Source organism: Carettochelys insculpta, chromosome 12, assembly GCF_033958435.1.
Source record: "Carettochelys insculpta isolate YL-2023 chromosome 12, ASM3395843v1, whole genome shotgun sequence".
In the NCBI taxonomy this organism is placed as follows: domain Eukaryota; kingdom Metazoa; phylum Chordata; order Testudines; family Carettochelyidae; genus Carettochelys; species Carettochelys insculpta.
Genome location: NC_134148.1, coordinates 24,961,333 through 24,977,838, shown reverse-complemented (window position 1 = coordinate 24,977,838; position 16,506 = coordinate 24,961,333). Strand labels below are relative to the sequence as shown.

The window sequence follows — 16,506 nt, the reverse complement described above, 5'->3', positions numbered from 1 at the left end:
TTTAAGGATCTGTTTGCCTTGCTCCCTTCAGCTTTAATTTAATACTATGGACTTTTTTAAATATCAAATATGTAACTATGTCATCTAAATATAAATGAAGAGCCATTGTTACCCGAGGCTTGACTTCTTCCTTTCTCACTAAATTCCATAAGCTAATAAGAACCAGTGCAGTGTATATGACAATCTGCTAAAACATTTGTCACTCCATTCAGCACATTGCCAGAATGTGTCTGAACATCTTGTATTGAATCAGCTTCTAAAATCATTGTGTGCTGTGCTGTGCTGTGCTGTGCTGTACTGCAATGGCTCAAAGTTTGCTCTTGGAGCCATATACATACAGTAGTCATGAAAGAAAATTGGAACTGTTTATGTATATGTAAGATCTAAAGTGTAGCCTTAGAGACTAAACTGAAGACTAGTCCCAATCTTTGATATATTTAATGGACCTAATCCAGTACCATCCTACACCTTGTATGCTCATTTATACCAGTGCAGAATAAATGCAAATTGAGTATAAAATGTTGACAAAATAAGAGAGAGTGCATTTTACTTCCACTTTGCATTGATATGAATGATTGCAGAAGGTACAGGACAGCAACACATTGACTCCATTTATCTATCTTTTAGTACACAAGTTAATACTTCACTATACGTGTAAGAGCTATGGAGACTTTGTCTATTATATTTCTATTTTGTTTGTCAGTATTAAACAATAGATTGGTGTGAAATATTAAAAATATAAGTACATTGAAATGGCTTTTACTTCATACTGCAACCTAAACGTTTCTCAGATGATAGCAAAGTATCTTTCATGCCATGTAACTAGATCACAGAGGATTCCTGATGCTTGTACAGTTCAGTGGTTAGCTGGCAAGTAATCATAGAATCATAAAACACTAGAACTGGAAAGGATCTTGAGAGGTTATTGAGTCCAGTCCCCTATCCTTGTGGCATGACCAAGCTCCAGTAGACCATCCCTGATAGATGTCTAGCTAGCCTGCTCTTAAATATCTCCAGTGATGGAGAGTCCACAACCTCCCTAGGCAATTTATTCGTGTTTAACCATCCTGGCAGCTAGGAGGTTTTTCCTAATGTCCAACCTAAACTTCCCTTGTTGCAGTTTAAGCCCATTGCTCCTTGTCCTATCCTCAGAGGCCAAGGAGAACAATTTGAGTTATGACCCTATCCTCCAAATCAGTTGTAACCCCTCCCAGCTTGGTATCATCTGCAAATTTACTAAGTGTACTCTCTATGCTGTGACAGGGTGGGACCAGGAGGGGAAAGGCATGAGTAAAAAACAGGGCTGACAATCAAAGTGGTAGCAGCTGAGGAGTAGGCTGCCCTAAATCAATTAGGACTAGCAGATTCTACTCGGGGCGACCTTTATAAGCCCTTCTCCATGCAGGGCAAGGGGGGAGGAGAGTTTGGAAGGTGAGCAAGGTGAGGGAGGGACGCTGGGAGGAACACCAGAAACCACAAAAGAGAGGAGAGGAGCCTCAGCAACCCAGGGGGCTGAACTACCCCAACCCAGGGGGCCTGAAGCCCAGCCAGAGACTGTGGGGGAACTGGTCAGCCGGAGGAGCCAAACGGAGGAGGGGACTTGCTGCCACAGCTACGACTAGCAGAAGGAGGTACCAGGGGGAATTGACTGGGGAAGTGGCCCAGGGAGAGGAGCTGCACAGGCAAGGGCAACAGGAGTCATCCCTCGCTGGTGGCAGCCATCCAGGGGTCTCTGGGCTGGAACCCAGAACAAGTGGGTGGGGACTGGGTTCCCCCCAGACCACCCCCTGTCCCAGCAAGGGTAACGGGGTTTGATTGGTGGGGCCAGTGGACTGATCAGAGGATCTGGGGCCCAGGAACGAGAATGACCCTGCCACAATGCAAATATCTAAATCACTGAAGATATTGAATAGAATGGGTCCCAAAACAGACCACCAGCGGAACCCTGCGTGTTATGCTCTTCCAGCATGACTGTGAACAGCTAATAACTATTTTCTGAGAATGGTTATCCAGTCAGTTATGCCTCATCTAAGTTGTATTTTCCTGGTTTACTGATAAGAAGATCATGCGTGACTGTATCAAGTACCTTACTAAAGTCTAGGTGTACAACATCTACCTCTTCTCCTTATCCACAAGACTTGCTTTCCTATCGAAGAAAGCTATCAGATTGGTTTGACATGATTAGTTATCACCTTATTTTTGTCCAGATATTTGCAAATGAATTCCTTAATTACTTCCTCCATTATCTTTCCCAGCAGAGAAGCTAAACAGTCTGGTTTAAAGTTTCCTAGGTTGTTCTTTTTTTCCCCTTTTTATAGGTGGACACTGTATTTGCCCTTTCCAGTCTTCTGGAATCCCTCCTGACTTACAAGACTTTTCAAAGATGATCTCTAAAGGCTCAGATAGCTCCTTGAGTAATCTAGGATGCATTTAATCAAGTCTGGTGACTTGCAGACATCTAACTTTTTCTAAGTAATTTTTAACTTGTTCTTTTTTTAATTTTACCTTCTAACCTGCCCCCTTCCCCCTAGCATTCACTATGTTAGGCATTCTTTCATCAGACTTCTTGGTAAAGACTTTGAAACAAGAAGTCATTAAATACCGCTGCCATTTCCAAGTTTCCTGATATTGTTTCTCTGTCCTCACTGAGCAGTGAGTCTACCCTGTCTTTGGCCTTCCTCTTCTAATATATTTATAGAATTTCTTCTTGTTACCCTTTATGTTTCTAGTTAGTTTGAGTTGTGCCTTTGCCTTTCTAATCTTTGCTCCTGCATGCGTGCATTGTTTGCTTATATTCATCCTTTGTAATTTGTCCTAATTTCCACTTTTTATAATACTCCTTTTTGATTTTGAGATCATGCATGATCTGGCTAAGCCAAGTCAGTCTTTTACCATACTTTCTACCCTTCCTGCACAAAACTTGCTTTTGGGCCCTTAGTAGTGTCCCATTGCAAAAACTACCATCTCTCTTCAGTTGTTTTTCCTCTGTCTTGCTTCGTAAAGGGCTTACCTTCCAGCTCTCTGAATTTACCAGACTCTGCCTTCCTGAAATCCATTGTCTCTATTTTGCTATTCTACCATTCCTTAGAATCATGAACTGTATGATTTCCTGGTTACTCTCTCCCAAGCTGCCTTCCACTTTCAAATTCTCAATCAGTTCCTCCCCTATTTGTTAAAATCAAATCTAGAACTGATTCCCCCCAGTAGTTTCTTCCACCTTCTGAAATAAAAAATTGTCTTCAGTGCAGTCCAATAACTTAATGAATAGTCTGTGCCTCGCTGTGTTAGTTCCCTAGCATATGTTGTGATAGTTGAATTCCCCCATCACCACCAAATCCTGTGCTTTGGATGATTTTGTTAGTTGTTCAGAAAAAGCCTGATCCACCTCTTTTATCTGGGTAGTTGATCTATAATAGAACCCTAGCATATCACCCTTGTTTTTTACCCCCTTTAACCTAATCCAGAGACTCCTGATGTGTCTGTCTCCTGCGTCCATCTCCACCTCAGTCCAGGTGTGCACATTTTTAATATATAAGGCAACATTTCCTCCCTGTTTACTGTGCCTAGTCTTCCTGAGTAAGTTGTACCCTTCTATACCAACATTCCAGTTGTGTGTGTTATCCCACCAAGTCTCTGTGGCAGTTATACCACAGCTGGTTGGTGGTTAGGACTTCAGGTTCTTCCTGCTTATTACCCATACTTCTTGCATTTGTGCATAGGATCTAAGATACTGATTTGCTTTTGCCTCCAAGTTCTACCTAGTACCTTTTTTTTTCTCTGCTATTATAGCCCATGATCCCTTCCATTTCCAACCCAACTCTCAGGTCTCCAGGTTTTTTACTTACTTGTGGGCTTTGGTCACCAGTCCCCATCAAACCTGGTTTAAAGCTCTCCTCACTAGGTTATCCAGTCTGGATGCAAATATAGTCTTCCCCTTCCTTGAAAGATGAACCCCATTCCTGCTTAGCAGTTTGTCTTGGGATTTCATCCTGTGGTCAAGGAAGCCAAAGGGCTCCTGGTGACACCAACTTTGCAGCCAGGCATTCACCTCCAGGATGCACCTCTCTCTTCCTGGAACCCCATCTTTGACAGGAAGGATTGAGGAGAACACCACCTGCGCTCCAGACTCCTTCAGCCATACTCCCAGAGCCCTTGCAGTATCATTTGTGCCCACGTGGATGAGTAGCATGGGGTAGTAGACAAAGACTGGATAAGTCTCAACAATGCCTCTGTAATGTCTTGGATACAGACTCCAGCCAGGCAGCATACCTCCCTAATGGACATCTCAGTGACAGATGGGTGCCTCTGTCCCCCTCAGAAGAGAGTCCCCAAACACTGCTACCCTACTTCTCCTCACAGTGGTGGTAGAAGACCTTCCAGCCCTGGGGGTAATCTAATAAGCAACTTGTCACATAAAGAAAGTTGAATTTTAAATGGAAGCTGATGGCCACAATGTTAGCATCTGAAGAGAGCCCCGCTCCATTTTCCTGTGCAGGTTTGAGCAGCTTTATGGGGAGCCTGTGGAACACAAATCTGGGACCAACAGTGTTAGGGAAGCTTTCACTCTAGCACAGTATTCTCCACCCACATGTAATCCCCAAAACTGTGATTTGCCATTCAGTCTGGAGGTTGCCTGTAGTCAAGCTCTCACACATCTGAAAACCATATTTCTCTTCACCGGGGAGGTCTAGGTCTCAATTTAAAAAAACCACAAGTGTTTACCCAGGTGGCAGTTTCAAGGGTTTCCATAGTCTAAATGTCTTGTGTTAGGTTTATCAGTGATTTCAAACATATTTAAACATATTTCTTCACTTTCAAATGCTATAAATGAGTAATTTCTCTGGGACACCCTCCATGACAGGAATTTCAGTTCCATCACCTGGTGATATTTATCAGAGATCCATGTAGCCACATAAGAGGTAGGTTTGGGCTAGCCAGTCCATTATCTTGAAGAGGTTTTTAATAGAACCTGTTACTATTTCATCAGTGTGAACATTTGTATCCATTGTTTACCATTTCAGATATGGATGAATGTAGCATAAGGAACATGTGCCTTAATGGGATGTGTATCAATGAGGATGGCAGCTTTAAGTGTATTTGTAAACCTGGTTTCCAGTTATCTTCTGATGGACGTTATTGCAATGGTGAGTATTTGACAATGGTGATTACATTAAATTAGTGCTTTCAAAGGGCAGATGGTTCATATCTACGTGACAGCTTAAAGAATCACTGAATTTCCACCTAAACTTCCACCAGGCACTGATCCTTGAGACCAGGAAAGATTCACCAAGATTCCTGTCAATTAAGTGCTTTTATCACCTGAAGAGATCTGTCATTGACCACAGCAATTTTTCCCATCTGCAGTGTTAACAACTCTCCCAAACAATCAGTGGGAAATGTTGCTTGAGCAAACACTGAAAGGTTTAGCTAATGACTAGTTAAACAGAAACTAAAATCCCTGGAAGCTGCATGGAAACTGTTTAAAGACACCATACTAGAGACCCAACTTAAATGTATACCCCAAATAAAAAAACACAGTAAGAGACCTAACAAAGAACCACCATGGCTTAACAGCCATGTTAAAAAGGCAGTGAGAGAGAAAAGGGCAGCTTTTAAAAAGTGGAAGTCAAATCCTAGTGAGGAAAATAGAAAGAAACACAAACACTCCCAAATTAAGTGTCATAATGTTGTAAGAAAAGCCAAAAAAGATTTTGAGGAACAGCTAGCCAAAAATTCAAAAAATGATAGTAAAATGTTTTTTAAATACATTAGAAGCAGGAAGCCCGCTAAAAAAGCAGTGGGGGCCTTGGACAATAAAGATATAAAAGGAGCGATCAAGGAAGACAGTGCCATTGCGGAGTGATTAAATGACTTCTTTGCTTCAGTCTTCACGGCTGAGGATGTTACCGAGGTTCCTAAATCTGAGCCAGCCTTTTTAGGTGACAAATCTGAGGAACTCTCCCAGATTGAAGTGACATTAGAGGAGGTTTTGGAGTTAACTGATAAGCTGAATAGTAACAAGTCTCCAGGACCAGACGGTATTCACCCAAGGGTTCTGAAAGAACTCAAATGTGAAATTGCGGAGTTATTAACAGTGGTTTGTAACCTATCCTTTAAATCCGCTTCGGTACCCAATGACTGGAAGACGGCCAATATAACGCCAATATTGAAAAAAGGCTCTAGAGGAGACCCTGGCAATTATAGTCCGATCAGTCTTACATCAGTACCAGGCAAATTAGTAGAAACAATAGTAAAGAATAAAATTGCAAGGCACATAGAAGAGCACAAATTGTTGGGCAAAAGTCAGCATGGTTTCTGCAGAGGGAAGTCGTGTCTAACTAATCTATTAGAATTCTTTGAAGGGGTTAATAAACATGCGGACAAGGGGCACCCAGTGCACATAATATACCTAGATTTCCAGAAAGCCTTTGACACGGTCCCACACCAAAGGCTTTTATGTAAATTAGGCGGTCATGGGATAGGAGGAAAGATCCTTTCATGGATCGGGAATTGGTTAAAAGACAGAAAACAAAGGGTTGGAATAAATGGTAAATTTTCACAATGGAGGGGGGTAACTAGTGATGTTCCCCAGGGGTCAGTCCTGCGACCGCTCCTGTTCAACTTGTTCATCAATGATCTAGAAAATGAGGTAAGCAGTGAGGTGGCAAAGTTTGCAGATGACACCAAGTTGTTCAGGACAGTCAAAAGCAAAAGGGATTGTGAAGAACTACAAAAAGATCTCAGCAAACTGAGTGATTGGGCAGCAAAATGGCAAATGAAATTTAATGTGGGTAAGTGTAATGTAATGCACATTGGAAAACATAACCCAAATTACACGTACAACATGATGGGGTCAAATTTAGCGACGACAGATCAGGAAAGGGATCTTGGAGTTACAGTGGATAGTTCTCTGAAGACATCCACGCAGTGTGCAGCGGCAGTTAGTAAAGCAAATAGGATGTTAGGAATTATTAAAAAAGGGATAGATAATAAGACAAAAGATATCATGCTTCCCCATATTAAAACTATGGTACGCCCACATCTTGAGTACTGTGTGCAGATGTGGTCACCTCACCTCAAAAAAGATATATTGGCATTAGAAAAGGTTCAGAAAAGGGCGACTAAGATGATTAGGGGTTTGGAATGGGTCCCATATGGGGAGAGGCTAGAGAGACTGGGACTTTTCAGTCTGGAAAAGAGGCGATTGAGGGGCGATATGATAGAGGTATATAAAATCATGAATGGTGTGGAGAAAGTGAATATAGAAAAATTATTTACCTTTTCCCATAATACAAGAACTAGGGGACACCAAATGAAATTGATGGGTAGTAGGTTCAAAACTAATAAAAGGAAATTTTTCTTCACACAGCGCACAGTCAACCTGTGGAACTCCTTGCTGGAGTAGGCTGTGAAGGCCAGGACTCTATTAGGGTTTAAAAAAGAGCTCGATAAATTTTTGCAGGTTAGGTCCATAAATGGCTATTAGCCAGGGATAAAGTATGGTGCCCTAGCCTTCAGTACAAGGGCAGGAGATGGATGGCAGGAGATAAATCACTTGATCATCGTCTTCTGTTCTCCTTCTCTGGGGCACCTGGCATTGGCCACTGTTGGCAGACGGGATACTGGGCTGGATGGACCTTTGGTCTGACCCAGTATGGCCGTTCTTATGACATTCTTGGTCTTTACCTACATCTTCTGCAACTTGATTCTCATATACTTTCCTACTTCCTGTCTCCTCCTGCCCCTCTCTATATCTGTCTGGACATTCTGACCCTGCCTTCTCTGGGTTTTTTTCTCACACTCCTGTCTGTGGTTCCCACCCTACACAGCACTCCTGGGAAGGCTCAACACCCTGATTGTTGGGGACTTGGCTTCTGCAATGCTCTCATCTAAGTATTTCCCCTTTGCATCAATAATTTGGTCTCTCTGTCTGGATGACAATGTGACATTCTGTTTGCTGGCTGGGTCATCATCATTTCCGTCTTGTCCCTTAAGGGACTGGAAGTTTTCTGTGTGTAAGTCTCATATTTCAGCAAGTTTTATGGGCATGAAGCAGAAGTGGAAGCAAGGAATAAACATATACTATGCCAAGTTACAGTTTTTCTGTTTAAAAATTGCAAATGTTTTAGCTCTGGGGAACAAGTCAACAATACCCCAGGGTAAGTTTTTAAAAACAATCCAGCTCATTGGATCACATTTGAGCTTGTTTTTTGTTCCCTGAAGAGCAGAAATAAAAGTCATGGTTTTGATTTTCATTAATACTCTGCTTTTTAAAAGAATCACAAAAGAATACAAAAAACAAATGAATACGAATCCGTGACTTAGGTCTGGAATGGAACCCACACATTGTCTGAGAACTTGAACCCAGATCAGGTTCAACAGATCTGGTAGAACTCTGAACAGCAAATGCAATAATAATTTGACACCTCTCCTAGTGAAGCTGCAAGGGGGATCTTTGCAAGATTCAGGAAACAGGCTGAGAGGCACATGTTTCATGCCCGAGAGCAGCTTATTCTCATTGAGTCCATAGGGTTGTTTAAGACGGTCATTGGAGAAACAATTCTCCACTAATTTCTCAAACAGATAACTCCATAACACTACCACCACCACTCCAATTCTGCCCGAAGGTCTCCTAAGCCTTGGAACTTAAAATCACTGACTTTTGTCTTTCAGTCCAGTTTTGTTTTGATTTTAGAGAACAGGCACTTGGCCTGTGTCTGTTGGGGTGGGAGAGGGAAGGATGATATGGATTTAACTAGGGGTATGTGTATACTTGCTGTGGGAGAGGTCGATGCTCCAGGATCGGTGTTGCTGCGTGTGTGAAGATGCAGCAAATTTGATCTCTCTGGTCTTGGCCATCAACCCTGGTACTCCACATTGAGTAAGGGATGTCAGCATAAGCCTGAAGATCCCTGATCTGTACCAGGGAACAAAGTTGATCCTGATACGTTGATTCTAGCTGTGCTGCTGGTGTGACTAGAATTGGGTGTCTGGGCTTGACTTTGATCCCTAGTGTAGACCAGACCTAGGATGTAGAAAACAAAGAACTTGTCTGAACAGGCAAGGAAAGGAAAGGAAAGGAAATACAAACATGGGCACAATACCAAGACTTAAAGCCCAGTGATAGTTATTGTCCTTGTCTCAGTACCACTGCCTAATGCCTGTTGGGGACACACAGCGCTGATGACAAGTGACTGCTGCGGGCACCACAGCCGTCATCACTAATAATGTTGGTACCTACCTGCAATACTATTCTTCCATCTCTTAAAGCAGATGTGGCCAGTAACACTGTATCTGTATTTGCCATCAACCTAGAATAAAGGGAGACGGGGCCAGTGCCAATGTTCTAGCTGGTCAGGGTGCAGAATGGCAGTGGAATGTGGGCTCATACACTGGGTTGGTAGAAGGTTGCCATGGCAGAAGGTCCCCCAGCAGCCATCTGCTGTAGAACATGAGTGTCACTGGCACAAAATTTGACATGTGGTGCCCCCAGCAACCAGAGTCCTCCCCCATAGGGACTTATTCCAAAAGCTCTCAATGGCTTTCAATTTCAGCAGAATTGTCTGTTAATATTTTAAATATGAATTTCTGCAAGGAAATGGTGTAGTTCAAAAGTACAGTAGATACATTGACTCACATTTGTTCAAACAAACAAAAACCAAACAGACACATGATTCTCCACTTTTGCCATCCTCAGTTGCGTGCCTCAGGGCCAAATAGGAGTTAAGGATCCAGACCAAAAGGTATTCCTGGCTCAGTGAAATGTTACTTGTAGGCAGCAAAGGGAAAAGTTTTGAATGTTCTCCAAAATTTCAGGCAACTCAATGATGCCTGCTGAAAGCTGGAAAAGATTTTGGAATAAAATAAAGGGTTTCCTTCACTATCTTTCAGCACTCATAGAAAGCCTGATTCTCTAGGAATTAGCACCTGAACAGCCAGAAAAGGTGTGATTGTTAGTCAAATTCTGTTTCCTCAAAATTAAAACAAAAAGCTGTGACACCTAAGACATCTTTGCATTCAACTTTGTGATCACTTCAACTGTCCCTCTTTCCCACCCCCAAACATACACCGTCCTGAAACAGCATTTATTAGCTTTCACAAATACATTGTGGTTAAATTTAACATAATTCCCTGTTCAACTTTTATCATCACATTTCTGGTTACACGTGTTTAAAAAAAAAATCTGTTTGACTTTTCCTGTGGATGTTATTGCTTGTTCTCATTAACTCCACTCTGTGTATGATCTTACAAAGTAAATGGTTTCTTTTGACTTAAAAAGTAGCATTTTCAGTAAATAAGCTTTTATGCTTTTAAATTTGTGATCTGCATGCATGTGCCATATATAAACCACATACAATTGCCATCTCAGATCTGGCTTCTCTTCTGATAAATCTCCATTGAAGTCAACAGTGATACATCCATTAGCACTAACTGAGAATATGCCATTGCACGTGCAAGCTGGCTCTGTGTGCGCAAACATTATTTATGTGGCAAACTGGCTAGACTTTTGCTGTGAAAGTTGACAAGTATTTTGTCAAATGTTTAGAAAGATGGTAATGTTTACCTGTCTTTGTAAAGTGTGTTGTGTTGTACAGGAAGAAAATGTTTTATATTTCCATCATCATAAAAATAAAGTTGCAGTACACTTTAAAACCCCATTAAAATGGCAAAGGAAAAATACATGTGTTTGTGCTTGTTCAGTTCTTTCTTTTAAATAATCCCTAAAAGAAGTTTTTAGCAAATTTTAAGCAGATGTTCTATAGAATATGTGTACTTACTAAAAGACTTTCCTGTTGTCTAGTCAAGAAAATTCAGCACTGATACACAGTGGGCTAAATCTTGCAGTTCTTCCTCAGCTTTTACTCAAACAGAATTCAATGAAGGTCTTGTCTGACTAAGGACTGAGTGTAAAGTAGGAAGGAATTCCTGGTTTATCTCTTTGTTTGAAAAAGAACAAAAGCTTGCAGGCTAACTGAAATGACTTTAACGCATATATTCAAAATGTCTGGGTCTACACGAGCCCCTTCCCGCTAATGAGCGGGTTCGAAAGATGCTAATGAGGTGTTGCTATGACTATGCAGTGCCTCATTAGCATAATGGACACAGAGGCGATTCGAAAGTGTGGCTATTGAATCGCAAGCCACCTGTGGAGAAAAGGACCTTCCGAAAGGACCCCCCCCAGTTTTCGAAAGCCCCTTCTTCCTATCTGGTGTTAGGAAGAAGGGGCTTTCGAAAACTGGGGGGTCCTTTCGGAAGGTCCCCATCTCCATGAGCGGCGTGTGATTTGAAGAGCCACACTTTCAAATCACCACAGTGGCCATTATGCTAATGAGGTGCTGCATATTCATAGCAGTGCCACACTAGCATCTTTTGAACCTGCTTATTAACATACCCCTTCCAAAAGGGCTCGTGTAGACACAGGGTGCATCTACACTTGCATTCCTCTTTCAAAAGAGGTATGCAAACACGGTAAACCGAAAATGCAAATGAGGTGTAAATTTACATACTTGACACCTCATTTGCATATTCTACTTTCAGAATAGCTTCTTTTGAAAGAAGAAAGCCAGTGTAGACACTGTTCTTTCGAAAGTAAACCCCATCTTCAAAAGAATCCTTCTCTCCTTTTGGGGTTTACTTTCGAAAGAACAGCATCTACACTGGCTTTCTTTTTTCGAAAAAAGCTCTTTTGAAATTAGAATATGCAAATGAGGTATCAAATACATAAATTTTATACTTAATTTGCATTTTCAATGTACCTCATTTGCATGCCTCTTTCGAAAGAGGAATGCAAGTGTAGATGCACCCAGGGAAAGGGTTTATATCATATAAGCTATGTTTTATGCCAGATACCACAACCCAAGAAAAACGTAGAGGTGTTTCATTCTAAATTTGCTCTTTTAAGGTCAGAAAAAAGGAAATTTGTCATCCACTGTGTATATTAGGCAGAATTGTTCTAAAGTGATTACTTGATAAGTGAGATATATGTCAGTAATCCCTAAATGTAGAAAAGTAGTATGTTCCCCATGTCAAGAATATGCTGTCTCTTGGAGTAGGATATGCACTCTCTGAAAATGTTTGACTAATTTGACATCACAACCCATAAGTTCAATAGTCTTACTCTTGTGTTTCAGTGCTACAGTACTTATTGTTCCATGGGGCTATTTTTGGACAGTGTGGCAGCTTGTATGTAACAGTTGTTCAGGGTTCAGTTCATTAAACAATTCTTTACTAGGCTGCTGTGTAATTTTCCCATTAAAAAGTGTGTGTGAAGGACTGTAACAAGCATCTAGTATAAAAACCCAATTGTCATGCAGATCAACATGGGGCCATAATGTGGGCAGGGCTTAGATGCTTAACGTTCAGAAGTGCTCCCAAAAATGAACCCACAGCAGGGAGAAGAAAATTCTTTGGGAGCCCTGTGAAAACCAGTTATAGGGGTCAAAGCTTTAATTTGCAATCTGGCCTGATTCTTTACAGCACAAACTAAATGATAACACAAAAATGAAATGCCCCTTTAAATACTAATCAAGTCCTTGTGCCTTAACAGTCATGGTTTCCTTCTTCCTCCAATTATGTTTTGTCTCACTGACCCTTATTTTGGATTATGCATCTCTAGGGAGCGTATTAGGAAAATGTGGCTCTTTGCACTAGAGGTAAACATGCACAAAGAGCAGGATATTTTTTTACACTGAATTTTGCTCTCTGCTTCATAGATAAGCTAATGTTGGGTTATTTTTAAAAAAAAAATTGCATTAGTATAGCAATTGTGGAAGTGGTTTTTGTTTTTGTTTTTGTTTTTATTGAATGCATTAAAATTAAACCTTACAAACAAAAGTTTCAACTGGACATTGAAAACTGTTTAAGAAAGCATGTTATGTTCCCTAACAGACATAGATGAGTGTGAGACAGTTGGAATATGCATGAACGGCCGCTGTGTGAACACCGATGGCTCTTTCAGATGTGAATGCTTCCCTGGTCTTGCAGTGGGACTCGATGGACGTGTGTGTGTTGGTAAGACAAGCTCATTGTGAGAAAAGTCACAATTAAATAAGTTAAAGCATTAAAATTGCAATAGTGGACACGTCATAGTTCAGCGAATAGAACATACCACCTGATGCTTGGTTGGTAGGTGTTTGCAAACTAATAAGTTCGTGATGCTCACTAAAGTTGTTCACTTTTCATTTTCCTTTTTTCCTTTTTGAAAAATTTCTCAGCAAGCTTCTCAGCTGAAGTTAATCAGTATAGCTCTGTTGAAATCAATGGAGCAATATCAATATCAGCTGAAAAACTTGCCTCTTGATTTTGAAACAGGTGCACAAAACTATCCATAAAAAATACCTCCTCGTAGCCCATCACTGCTCTCCTTCAGACAAGAGAGAAATGCTCCCAACATCTCATGATATTCTTCAGTTTTGTCATTTAGGTTATAAAGTAAAATTTTCCTATGAGATAAGTTTCTTCTGTGTCAACATACCAGTTTTTTTTAAGATGGGACATGAGAACTTTTCCAGTGTCTGGAGATCTTTCTCTGCATAACCAAGAAAAACTGCAACCCGTTTCAAAATAATCTCTAGTCTCTTAGATTGAAAATAAATAAATAAATAAAAACCTACCACATATGGGCCTCAATCTTGCAAAAACACAACTGCTTAATTTTATTCATGGAAGTAATCTGATTAACTTCTTGTTTGTTAGTGTTTCAAGTATCAGGGCCAGAGATCCTATTCGTCTGCTTGTGTTATGACCTTTTTTTTTCCTGTTTACTATTACAAAGTACGTGAACTTCGAAATGTATAAGACCTTTTTCTGCTGAGCCACAGTCATCAATTTAAAACAAAAGCATCCATGTTTTTGCTTTTGTGGGTATTCGGTCTAAGAAACAGTGAAGTGGATTCACTGTGCCTGCAGATGCTCTCTCTGTTTTGGTGGTAGCTTGTTGTCCATTTGGAAGTCAAGCTGCAGGATGGGTTGGCTCAGCTCAGCATTTTGGTCCTGACCCTTATACGGCACAAAATACAGACTCACAAGGCTTAAGCTCTAGAATTTCACGAGCGATGGGTTTGGGCCCATGGTGTTGGAATCATTTGTATATTGGGAGTGCAGAGCCTCATTGAACTGAACTGTAAAGCCTATCTAAAATGGAAACTACTTTAAACCAGGGGGTGCATGAGCACCCCCAGTTCCAGCACCTATATTTGGGCCTGTGTGGATAGAAATAGGGTTACCATAATTGAACGTTCAATAAAGAGGACACCCCTGAGAGGGAGTGTATCTTTATCAGTATCTACCAACTCACATTATATTAATATGTTATAGTGTATATATAGAACATTAATGCAATATGAATTCGTGGATACTAATACAGATACACTCCCTCTCAGGGTGTCCTCTTTATTGAATGTTCAATTATGGTAACCCTAATCAGGAACAAATAATACATTTGGAAAGAAACAAAGGGAAAACAGTTTAAAGGGAAGTCCATTCTCTATGTCTGAGAATAAAGTCGAGCACTGCAAAATAACAGTGTTTATGTATTTTTTTTTCCTGCAAAAATGATGTGATCTGAGACTGTTGATGATGTGTGCTAATTTTCATTCCTGGAGTTCAGTTGCATGACATGGGTCAAGTTATGAAAAGTTAATGCCTCTGTCACATTACAGTCTCCCAAGACTACTGTTCAGTTTCAAAGCCATTCTGTCTTTGAATTTATATTAATACAGGGGTTACCAGTTAAAATTGTAATTACCATGCCATTAAGTAATGATAATGACAACACAGGCATAGCCACATACATACAATCTTCAAATAGATGTTGCAAGATTTCATTAATGAATATTTGGAGATGAAAGGTACCAAAGTAATGTATAATTATCTCTTGTTTAATAGTGTGGCCAAATTATTCAGGTTTCCAAAGGTGGTCTCTTTTTCTGATAGGCTGTCTGTCCAGAGGCTCAGCTCAGTAATATGGAAGCTTATTTTAGCATGCACTAGTTCTGAAGAATTGATTTTCCTCAGCATTGTCAGATTCTGTCAGGCTTACAGTGTGAGGAAGCAGAATTCTTTGCAGTGAGTTGAGTGCTAAGTGATCTGAGAGGTTATATTTGAGTGAGATCTACTGAGAAAACAATGAGCAAAAATTACATTTGACAGATATCTCACAGTGTTTAAAATCTAGCTCTAAAGGTGTGGCTGAAATATGTTTTGATTAATGGCATCATTCTTGTGACCTATGCTAGATCTCTTATGGATTATGTTTCTCATTTAGATACACATATGCGAAGCACATGCTATGGTGGATACAAGAGAGGTCAATGTGTTAAACCGTTGTTTGGTGCAGTTACTAAGTCAGTATGTTGTTGTGCCAGCACCGACTATGCTTTCGGAGAACCCTGTCAGCCATGTCCTGCTCAAAATTCAGGTACAGTATTCTTAAGAGCTGTGAAAGTTAACCTAAACTTTTCATTCAATGATTCATTTTTACAAATGTCTCAATTCTGACTCTAGTAAAATAGAAAATCCCATGCATTGATCCCATCCTTCATAAGTCCTGAATCTGGAGAAGTTTCAAATCAGGTGCTCGGTCCACACATTGCTGTGTTTTGAAGAAGCATTGAAGGGGTGAGGTTTGTTTTAAAGAGGTCATAAAGAACACCACGAATCTGACCTGTGATTGCTTCATGTATTGTGCCTATTTTCAAGCAATAGCCTCTATTGTTGTCAACGTGAATAACTGTGGACGCAGTTTTGACCTCAAAATTATTTACGGGCGCATTTTAAGTAATTGAGGTGTCTAGGTATCTAAATTACATAAATTGTGTCCTCAGGTAAGTCAAAACCATGTCTTCCAGTTGTGGGTGGAGAAAGGGGAAGCCAGTTAAGGATACCTGCACTTTTCACTCGAAACTTCCCACTGTTCACTTCTTTGGAACACAACTATTCTCTGGCAAGCTTGCAATCCTAGTCATTTTTTGCTGTGGAAACAATGATGCTAGAAAAACCCTTTTTACGGGATCCGTGTGCAGACATGCTCCCGGGACTGAAGCCAGAAAATAAGACAACAGGGCTCCACAGGGATGCCTCTGCAGAGCCAGTTGCAGAATAAAGGCCATCTATTGGTTCTCTTTGCTGTCCCCAGAGTTGTTGTATCCAAATGAAATGCGCTGTAAAATGCATAGCATAGAGTGATCTCAAGCTAATCTGTTTTCTGCTTTGCTGGAGAACATAGTTCAGGATTTTTTTTTTATTTTAGCTTTAATTGGCAACCTTATAAAAAGGGACAGGGAGATATAACCAGTTGGAATAAAATAGATCTTGCTGTTCCCCATTTGATAATAAGCCCCATTACTTAGAATAGTAACAAAACACTGGACTGTTATCAAAGCAGGAAAAAACCCTTTCCATCAGTGTCTGTTGATACCAAAGCTCCTTTCTTTTTGCTCAGTACAGTTAAAAAAGGGCCTAATGCCATTGGCGTCTGTTTTCTATTTGAATTAATTTAACAGAACA

The 16,506-nt window shown here is 40.6% G+C and overlaps 1 protein-coding gene across 5 annotated transcripts in view; it reads left to right on the top strand.

The window, feature by feature from the left end:
- FBN1 (fibrillin 1) overlaps positions 1–16,506 on the top strand; it is a 220,712-nt gene that overhangs the window by 102,251 nt on the left and 101,955 nt on the right. For all 5 annotated transcript variants that reach the window (XM_075007180.1, XM_075007179.1, XM_075007176.1 and 2 more), the window contains exons 15-17: positions 5,022–5,144; positions 12,889–13,011; positions 15,266–15,418. In XM_075007180.1, coding sequence (XP_074863281.1) covers positions 5,022–5,144; positions 12,889–13,011; positions 15,266–15,418 — 399 coding nt within the window. The remainder of the gene's footprint in view (positions 1–5,021; positions 5,145–12,888; positions 13,012–15,265; positions 15,419–16,506) is intronic.